Source organism: Kogia breviceps, chromosome 19 (genome assembly GCF_026419965.1).
Source record: "Kogia breviceps isolate mKogBre1 chromosome 19, mKogBre1 haplotype 1, whole genome shotgun sequence".
NCBI classification, from domain to species: domain Eukaryota; kingdom Metazoa; phylum Chordata; class Mammalia; order Artiodactyla; family Physeteridae; genus Kogia; species Kogia breviceps.
In genome coordinates, this window is record NC_081328.1 from 16,419,590 (window position 1) to 16,430,364 (window position 10,775).

Consider the following 10,775-nt stretch of genomic DNA (forward strand, 5'->3'; position numbering starts at 1 on the left):
AGTAAATTAAGCCCAAAACAAAAATTGAATTTATCTTTTTTGGCTTCAAGGGGGATTTACAAAAAAAGAAAAAAGAACAGAGCTAAAATAATGTCCTATTTTCCATTACAGCAAACACAAATCCCAGACTATGCTGAGCTTATTGTTAAGTTTCTTGATGCCTTGATTGACACGTATTTGCCTGGAATTGATGAAGAAACCAGTGAGGAGTCCCTCCTGACACCCACATCTCCTTATCCTCCTGCAGTGCAGAGCCAGCTTAGTATTACTGCTAACCTTAACCTTTCTAATTCCATGACCTCACTTGCAACTTCCCAGCATTCCCCAGGTCAGTAAATGCAATCTTTATATAAATTTGAGCAATAATATTACTATACCAACATTAGGAATTCCCTTGTTATCAGTTTATAGCAGATTTTGCTCCTTTTTATCATGAAATTCATCTTACATTTCTTCTTTACCTTGTAGCTGATTTGAATTTTGGTTTCTGTAAAGCTGTCTACTTTCCAACAGTTATACAAAGATAGTGAAATGTTTAGAGTGTTCACATAGTGTTCCAAGGTTGAAAAGTTTTTAGAGTTTAGGCAGGAAGAGTAACCTAAGGTATATAACCGTGTAAGTGAACAGAATTATAATTCCCTTACTAGATATACTAACCTTGCCCTAGTGTTTCTGTCTCTGCTAACAGCATACTGTATCCCCAAAATATACAAAATATAGCAGTGCCCCTTTTCCCTGCTGCCAGCAACAACCTGAAAATCTAGGAGTAAATAAACAACCAGACAAAAATGCCAGCTCAAAAAATAACATCTTAAAGCCCATAAGCATATTCCTGACTCTGGAGTCACTCTTAGGTCCAAGTGGGGAAAGTATGCCCATTCAACATGCAACTAAGAGGCAGATAAACTGAGAAATAATAGCTAATAGCTCGGATGGGGCTGAGATAAACAAGATGGCAGAAATGGCAAACGTACAGAACTCTGGGCTTATTCAGTGACAAAGCAGATGATTTCTTATGACTCTGGTCAAACCCTGGAGGTGTACTCAATTCATTACAGAACTGACGCCATTATGTATTTATGATGACAGTGGGTAATGAAGGAAAGCTTCCGTTGTGGTCATGTATTCTATTCAGAAAGATATTTTTCTAAAATAGTTAAAATTAAAAAGGTTTTGTGTTTAAAGTTTCATTATCTGAAAAGTTTACTTATGAAACACCTCATGCTATAAGGAAAAGTTATCAATATTAGACGTAGTTAAGTGTTAGCATGGATTTTCTTTTTAAAAGCCAAATGATGTATTATAACTATTTTGTGATGTTCAAGATCCATAAATAGAATTTCCAGTTTATAATCTCAGTTTTGCATGAATGTTTAAACATATATAGTTTTGAAGGTTCTGAAGAACTTGGCAAATCTAAACCCAATTCATATTATAAACCATTATATTAAATAACTATATTCATCTATTAAGCTTTGGTCAACAACAAAGCCTTGGTCAGCAGAGGAAACAAATTGTTTGACCCAGCATTTATTTATCAATCACCTTACTGCACCTAGTCAGGTTTTCTACCCCCCAAGAAATAAGAGAAATCTGGCCAACTTTTTTTCCCCATATAACTGTATTTATTTGGCCTCTGTCACCTATTCCCTAGAACAGTGTTTCTCCAAGTGTGGTCCCAGACCAGCAGCCTCAGCATCATTTAGGAGCTTATTAGAAATGCAAACGCTAGAATCCCACTCCAGACCTCCTGCACAAGAGACTCCAAAAGTGGGGCCCAGCCAGCAATCTGTGTTTAATAAGCACCCAGGTGATTCTTATGCACTAGAGTGTGCCTGTGATCTTGCCCCATTATCAGCATTTCAACTGTTAAAGCCAGGGCAAACCTTTAAGTTTACTTTCTTCTAGATATTGCGGCCACTGAATTCTTTTTTTTTTTTTTAACATCTTTATTGGAGTATAACTGTTTTACAGTGGTGTGTTAGTTTCTGCTTTACAACAAAGTGAATCAGTTATACATATACACGTGTTCCCATATCTCTTCCCTCTTGCGTCTCCCTCCCTCCCAGCCTCCCTATCCCACCCCTCTAGGTGGTCACAAAGCACCAAGCTGATGCGGCCACTGTATTCTTTCCCTCATCACTACTACCCCCCGCCTCCCGCCATAAAATCTTAGCATTTTGGAGCTAGGGGGTACTATAGAGGTACTTTAGTTCTAGGCTCACAATGTTGTGTGTGAAGGGGAGACTGAGTTTAGAAGAGCTAAGTGAATTGCTTTATCACACAGTTCTTGCCTAGAACCAAGGCCAGTGCTCTTTCTACCACATTCATTGCCTTCCGTATCTGTCATCTTTCTTCTTTCCCTTCCCCTGCCTTTCCCTTTTTCTTTCATTTATTTATTTCTGTCTCATTACTTCCATCTGCCTTACCTTAAGTCCACTGCTCCTTTGCTTCTGTAGAGCTCTCTATCGTCTGGGCCGGTCAACCACTGAAGTTCATCACAATTGGAAAATTCGTAGACTGTCTATATTGATCCTCTTGTTTTTAAAGTTTGATTCATTTTGACCAATCTTTTGCCTCTTGGGCTACTAAAGTGATGTTAAAGCTGTCAAAATGTTTAGTTGTTTTTACATTGACTTTTTTTTAACCCAAACTAATTGTCAGGGGTATTTCTGCCCATCTTTGCCCGCTAATGGAGACAATAAAATAATCAGATTAAGAATAAAGGTACCAGTACAAGTTCTTCTGCTAGTTGATTAAATGTTCATGTCCTGTGTTGATTGGACATTAGCCATATCATTTGCTTAGAAAAGTAGTCCTACTCTGTAACCTCTTATTTAGAATTGTTTAGAGAAATCAAAGAATAGCATATGGGGTTTTGGTTACAGTTTTAAACCTACTGTGTCACCTCCAGTAGTTCTCCAAAGATGGCTGCTTGAATAGATTATAACACCCTGGAAACCTCTGACTATTCTCAAAAGAAACTGAAGCTTTTAAAAGTAATACAATTAGGGCTTCCCTGGTGGCGCAGTGGTTGAGAGTCCGCCTGCCGATGCAGGGGACACGGGTTTGTGCCCCGGTCTGGGAAGATCCCACATGCCGCGGAGCGGCTGGGCCCGTGAGCCATGGCTGCGGAGCCTGCGTGTCCGGAGCCTGTGCTCCACAACCGGAGAGGCCACGGCAGTGAGAGGCCCGCGTACCGAAAAAAAAAAAAAAAAAAAGTAATACAATTAATTAAGTAGAATAACGGTGTTTTTCTGTCTCTAAATTGTAAATTGTATGTCCTTTGGTTCACCAGATTATTTTACCACATGTTATTAGAGAAAGAATTTATCTTTTCAGTAGTAACTTTACTCTTCCATGAAACCCATTTATATCCCTAAACTGTGGGCTCATCTCCATGAAAGGATCCTGATTTATTTATCTACCTAATTATTGTGTTTTTGTCATTTGCACTTAGGGAATACCTCTTACAAGAGTTAATACTTTGTAACTAGGTATGCTGTTTTATATCTTTAGCTCCTTGTAATCTTACATCCCTATCTCCTCAATTCTTTGTGGATCTGATTTTGCTGATGTCAAAGGGCTAAAAGAAGTGATGAATCTAATCCAGATTCATAACTCACTCTAGCATTTCGGCTTCGCTATTTGGTTGTATAGAAACCAGAATATTTCCCTGTCTCCACTTCCATCATCCAAGTCCTAAGCAGAAGTATTTAAAGAAGCCCTGTGTCACTCCCTGAAATGGAGCATAAGTGTGGCTTGCCATCAAATTACCCAACGTCAACCTGCGCTAGTCTACTGAATTTTAAACAGGTGAAAGCTCTGTTTCTTTATGTCGAAAAGCAAAAGTTGCTGATCTGCACACAGCTCAAGCCTTTGCTTCAAACTTTTCCTGTCAGTGCAAGACTTTGCTTTCTAGATCTTTGGTACTTAGCAGGATCGGCCACTAAGCTGTATCTTCTTTTGGTCTCCAGCATTCTCTGCTATCAAATTAGCTAGATAAGAAATTCATGAGCCCCCTCGCCCTCCCCCATGAAACACTAACCCTTACTTAGGTAAAAATTTTAGTGATAATTCATCAGTCACCAGCTTTTGAGGAAGTGGCGGTCATTTACATAAAGCAATTGTCTCTGAAAATCCATTCTTCTTGACAGATGATCATAGCCCACTTGTCTATCCCCTTAGCACAAGAAGGATTGTTTTATAACTCCGTATATAAAATTACATAAATGACTATCTTCTGACCCCACTCCTAGTAGAAACAGACTTGGTATCAGTGGAGCCAGTGGACTGTACTCAGAGTTCAGTGCATATGAAGTTATGTTAACTGTGGTCCTTTTAGCCAAATGGACATAAAACTTTGTCTCTTCAGATTTTCCTACATGCCACTATGAGAATCTTGAAGGGGATCTATAATATTTACTCTCTGATAGATAAGAATATTTCAAATGTGATATTGCGATCCATTCTTAGGTCCAGTGTAGCTGAGCTGGACATGAATTGAAGAACCAGGATTAGAACTAGAAAATAAAACCTATCTACTAAAAATGTTATATATGGTACTTTCTCGTGCTTAAGGCCAAGCCATAAATGGCTCTCTTACAGGATGAGCAAAGAAGCCTTTTTAAAAGCCATATTGTGAGTGCTTTATAACCATTTCAAGTATGCATTCCAAAGAGTCTTCCTGTATCCTCTTTAGATATAAAGGAGCAAGTATACTAGAAATTAAAATCCAGATGGAATTATATGGATTTTAGTACTCATTAAAAAGAAATTAAATAGGTTCATTTCCAGTGTATTAAAATTTATTTTATACTCTACCAAGACCTCCTAATATTTTTCACACTGTAATTTAATTCAGTAAACATTCGAACACCTATTTTGTAGGTGTACACTAGGTACTCTGGAACATTTAAAGATGAGAGAGACCCTGATCCCCAGAGACTTGACAGTTTTTGCCTGTGGATCTCAGTATTCGGTTTCAGCTATAGTTGTTATTTCCTTCTGAGTCATGTTGTTTAACAAATTCTTTGTGTACACAAGTTCTTTGATTTTTAGGTACGAGATTAATACTACAATGCTCTGTAAGAAATAACCTGAAATCCAGATTTTATCTTGAATTATCCCAGATATTCATTGTTTACTACATGCAAGGGACTCTGTTAGACCCAAGGGAGTGGTGGGGGCTGCTAGGACATGAGACCTGCCCTCAAATAGATTTCAGAACAGTAAGAGTGACAAAGTATACACAGATAACTATTTTGCCCTCTTTTGTGATCTCTTTTGTACTTACGTTGTACCTTGTACTATAAACTATTCTGATCATTCAAAGGGACATCTGTTTGGAAAAATCAGGTAATTACGGCGAAAGTTTTATACTATATTTTTGACCTCAAGAATATGTGAGGTCACATATTTTATAATTTTTTAACAAAAATAAGCCTGTGATCTATTTTAAATGTTTTTTCACTTGAAAAAAAACTTAATTTTTTTCTTTGATCACCTTATTTTACTGTTAGTATTAGAGCATGGATTTTTTAGAGCAAAGTCCTATTTAGTTGAACTTTATTTTAAATTCACTTCTTTCACTTTATTTTGGGGCTATGTCCAGGCCTGTCAGTTATTCAGTCACTTTGCTTGTGTAATGCAGACCTCCCTCCCAGGAAGCCGGGTGGATCAGCTAGCCCAGTAGTGCTGACAGCTCTGTGCAGAAAAGGTTAGTTTATCAAAAACATTTCTCCAAAGGGTAGACTTAGTCACACTTCTGCTGTGTTTAACAGGTTTAAAATGTCTCCCTCTTAGAAGAAACTTAGAGGCCTCTATTTTGAGACTACTTAAAATCTCCAAAACAATTTAAATGTTTTAGGGAACTGCTTACCGGTATCCCAGACCTTTATTTGGTATATTCTTGATTTAGTTTTTCTTCTTTTTTCTTTGTTAGTACCCTGTATTTAAGGGAGAAAAATAATTTTAAACTGAGCAATTGCTTGGTGTAATTTCTGCTAATTTTCCATTTCATTTTTTAGTGTAATTCTTGATTTACACTAAAATTCTTACTTCTAATAAAGGTGGTAAAAACACATCTATCTGTAAAATTGTTAAGTTCTGCCATTTATTTAGAGATTGTAATGTTTGGGAAATTAATGGTCAGAGTTCAGTAATTAAAACAAGAATCCTCCTGAAAACCAAGGAAAATAATGATTATCCAGTATCTAATCATATTTCGCCCTTTAAAAATCTTACAGATATCACTCACTTTTGTGTTTTGTTCCGTTCTGTGTCTGTGAAGCTTCTCTGCCTTGCTCTAAATCAGCACTTTTCATGCAGCTGTTGCCTCATCAAGGTACTCTTTACTTTTGTCATCTTTGCACGAAATACTGCTTTCCCTGCGCTCATCCTGGGCACATGGCATGAGACTTCATTCACCAATCCCTGTAAGCAGAGTCTGATTCAGGCACCTAAAGAATTTGTAGGGCCATTACTGTAATATCTGGATGCTTACAGTGTCACAGGGCTGAGACTTGTCTCGATGAAAGAGCTGTTCATGCTCCCCCTGAACACTGAAGATGCAGTCCCAGCCCTGGACTAACAGGCAGGTTAACAAGAAACTCCAGGGAGAGTTAATAGAGGAAGGAGGGCATGTGCTTTGGGGAAGAGTTTTTAGCTTAGGAAGTATTTATTTTCCCCAAATATAGATACAAAGCCAACCCCAGCATTTCTGTAGAAATTAAAGCTGGCTGTCCACTCTGTCACCCGTGTTAAAAAGAAAGGAATGTGGTCCTTAGTTAGCTCAAAGGACTAAGAAGAAAAAAATGTGATACACATACATCTAATTTATAAAAGATGCCTTTTCTTTCTTTTACTTTTTGGTAATTAGTACACAGAAAGATTAGACCTGTATAGAAAAAGAAGTGTTAGCAATTGATGAAAGACCATTACAAATATTTTTTAAATTCTTATAGTTACTCTTTTGTATATCTAGCTCAAAATATGAATTTTCTAAATGTATATTTAACACGTTTCCATCAATGTATTACTATAGCATAAGAACAAGCTATAGTTATCTTTTCTTCTAAGAAGACATATTTCTTGCTTATGTACATTAGCGTCAGTAATTTTACAAATTATAGTATAAAATTCAAGTCCTTTGCGTTTGTTCTAAAATTCCTTTCAGTACTTCACTTGGTCTTTTTTTTTTTTTCAGGTATTAGGAACATCTTAATTTATGCTGTAATTATCTGTGTGCAAAAAGTCTTCACCTAGCCTGTCTGATTCTTCTAACAATCCTTTGAAATAGGCACATCTACTGTTATTTTTAATTGCCAGATTAAGAACTGAAACCAAATCAGAGTTCTGATCCAAACAGATTGGAACCTGGGTCTTCTGATGTGCCTCACTGTATGTGTAACAAATGAGCCTTCTGACAGCTTTGCCTTCTCATAGGTGCAATAAGAGTTTTCTGACAGCTTTGCCATACGGTATATGTGATAAACTAAGCAATGCAGATTCCGGGAACTTACTATCGCCTTGTGCAGGTGGTGGGAGGTTTAGATTATTATGTCTTTCATTTTTGTTGAATAACTTCTCACAAATCACCTAACCCATTTTTCCTCAGCTTCTCAAGAGCTAAAAGGGATTCTATCCTTTTATTCTTTAATGAAAATATTAGGTTCCAGTTTGAGAAATCATTTTGGTCTTTAAAAAAATAGGTGACTTTTAAAAAATTATTTGTCAGCCTGGAACTATATCCCTAGTTGTCAAAATAAACCCTGATACCTGCCTTCAAGGAACTCATGTTTGAGCAGAGGAGATAGACATATAATAGATATATAAGTTATTGATATATGTTATTTAACTATAGTGTAATCTAATAATTTTTTTCCCACTTGATTCACTGAATTTTGGCCAATAACACCTTTTATTTAGGATTTTATCTTTATCTGGAACCACCACAACTCACTGAAGCACAGTGCTTATTCATACACTGCTGGAGAGAATCTTCAGCTGCTTCTGCCCTGCATGTTGTTTGTAACTGGCTGCATGCTTAACCACAGCATATCTAAGGGAATTTAAACTAGCAAGTCAGGACCACAGAGGTTTTTACCTTTATTTCACTTGGGTGGTGGCCTTTGGATTTCTGTCACCTCATGGATTTCTGCTTTTGTGCCCACTGAGAGTCAGAAGGGAAAGCCAGTGCTTAGGGGCATAAGAGAGACCAGGATGCAAAGCCTCCAAACGGCCTTGATGAGCAGGAGTGCAGCACCAAGGTCTGCTCACCAATTCAAAATATAGTATTGGGCTTCCCTGGTAGCGCAGTGGTTGAGAGTCCACCTGCCGTTGCAGGGGACACGGGTTCATGCCCCAGTCCGGGAAGATCCCATGTGCCGCGGAGCGGCTGGGCCCGTGAGCCATGGCCACTCAGCCTGCACATCCGGAGCCTGTGCTCCGCAACGGGAGAGGCCACAACGGTGAGAGGCCCGCGTACTGCAAAAAAAAAAGAAAAAAATATATATACACACACATATATATATACATATATATATACACACACATATATATATATATACACAGACACACACAGACACAGACACACACACACACACACAGACAGACAGACACACACACACACACACACACACACACACACAGTATATACCAAAGCAAGATGGATCTGTCTCCAATTGGGCAGTCAGGCTGATAATCTGAGAGTTTTTCCTATAGAATGTTGAGACCAAATCCTTCACTACATTCTAGAAAGGTTTCTAGATATATTTTCAGAGGGTTAAAAAGAAGAATGCTGCCAAAATTCTCAAAAGTGAGAATTATGCTTAGAAACCAGGATACTGGTATCATTCTGTTTCATACTAACCTGGCTTTTTTCAAGGTGCTATTTTTTGGTATAAATATAGTGCTTTTTAAAATTGATTTTTAAAAAAACCTCCAAGATTTTTATGTCAGCTTCTCCTTAGATCCTTAAATAAAACACCTTTGCTGTGAAGTTGAACTTAGGAATCACCATCATGCCACATTTACTTGTGTGTGACTTGTAGGGTTGGGTCACTAAGTAGGAAGAAAACATATGCACAAAAACAGGTAATGACTTGAGATGAAAGTTGAGTAAAAGTGGGACATCAGCCTCTCACATAGCATTGAAGCTTTGGGTTATCAGTGAGAGTCCTAGGTCAGTGATACTTAAGATTTTTAATTAAAAGGAACACAGGCTCATTAGGGAAAAAATTTTTAAATTCAGAAAAATAGAAGAAAAAATCACCTATGATCCCACCACTCTTAAGATAATCACTGTTTATTAATATTTGGGGGCATCTCCTTCCAATTTCTTTTCTTTATGTAGTTGAGGTCACAGTATGTGTAAAACTTTATTGCTTGCTCTTACCCTTAACATTTATTGGCATGGCCAAAAAGTTCATTCGGGTTTTCCCGTAAGACGTTATGGAAAAACCCAAACGAACCTTTTGGCCAACCCAATAAAATTTTATTTAGAGGTCTGAAGGTTACTTGCTTAACAAAACAGGAAATGGAATATTCTTAGTATGTCTTTGAAGGAAAACCTCACCCTAGTGACTTACTGTGATTATAATTTATGTAATTTTAATTCTTAAGAATTAAACTGAACAGGCCCTTGTCCTCAGATAGAAGCTTTGCCACCTTGCAGTGTGATGACCGCTCTGCCCCCCACCCCCAGAAGGAGCCGTAGTCCAGCAGTGGCAAGGCTGCACCAAAGGTGGCCACACAAGAAAGAGCCCCAGAGTGGAAGATTGCTGGCAGAGGGCCACTGACCCTCCAGTGGTCATCAACACTGTGTCCCTGCTGAGGACCATCCCCTCCCTGGTTGTTTCAAACCCTTGTCTTTAAAGTTCTAGTTTTGCCCGAGTCTTATTTCCTGTTAAGGAAATAAACCTAGATAAGGAACTATTGGACTTGAACTTTTAGGCCACATGCAAATTTGAGGAAATGGAAAGTCAAATGCTCAGACAAGTTCATGATCACTTCAGATGGAAGAAGCTGAAACAAACGTTGTCTTTTCCAATAAAAATATGCTCCCCCCCCCCGGAGATCAGGGCTTGCATGCTTTCGGGCTCTGAACTGCAGCCGTCACATTTAAAAATGGAAACCGGCTCAACCAATGTTTGTTGAAAAAGATGTCAACTAGATCTTATAGGAAAATAAAAATGAATGATAAACGATCTTTGCCCTTCTAGGTGCTTTTATCCTAGTAGAGAAAATATGACATATACACAAGTTGTGATAATATAGGCAAAATACAAATGCCATATAAAAACAGGGAGAAAAAAGGGGAGGGATAAAATAGTTCTGGCAAGAGACAGGAGAATGCACCATGAAAGAAACAGATGAGAAAAAATACGGGTTGCATTTTATCTTGTAGAGATTGGTAAGGCAATTGAAAGAGCTGCACAAATACACATTACAGAGTTCAAGGCGCATTCAAGGGATGATGAGCAGTCTCTCTTCAATTTTGTTATTTCTTTTTAAAATAGCTCTGGAGAAGATGCAAATAAATATGCAGAAGAGAATAAAAAATCATCCAGAATTCTGCTACCCGGAGAAAAGTTCTTTGAACATCACAGTGTATTTTCTTCCGTTTATGTTTCTACCTGTAGGATTAGATTGGAACAGATTCAAGAGTGGGTTCACTATGCTTGCCTCCTGGAGAGGTGTTGCTGACATTTTTAATGATGCACTCGCACTCCCAGCCCAGTGCACTTTTTCATATACCAGTGTTCCTTTGATAA

At 38.0% G+C, this 10,775-nt stretch overlaps 1 protein-coding gene across 13 annotated transcripts in view; it reads left to right on the forward strand.

The window, feature by feature from the left end:
- The window catches only part of NF1 (neurofibromin 1), a 245,207-nt gene that overhangs the window by 229,133 nt on the left and 5,299 nt on the right, over nucleotides 1-10,775 (forward strand). For 11 of the 13 annotated variants that reach the window (XM_059047829.2, XM_059047832.2, XM_067021108.1 and 8 more), the window contains one exon: nucleotides 112-328. The exons of the other annotated variants lie outside the window; for them this stretch is intronic. In XM_059047829.2, the coding sequence (XP_058903812.1) occupies nucleotides 112-328 (217 nt within the window). The remainder of the gene's footprint in view (nucleotides 1-111; nucleotides 329-10,775) is intronic. 13 annotated transcript variants of the gene reach the window in all.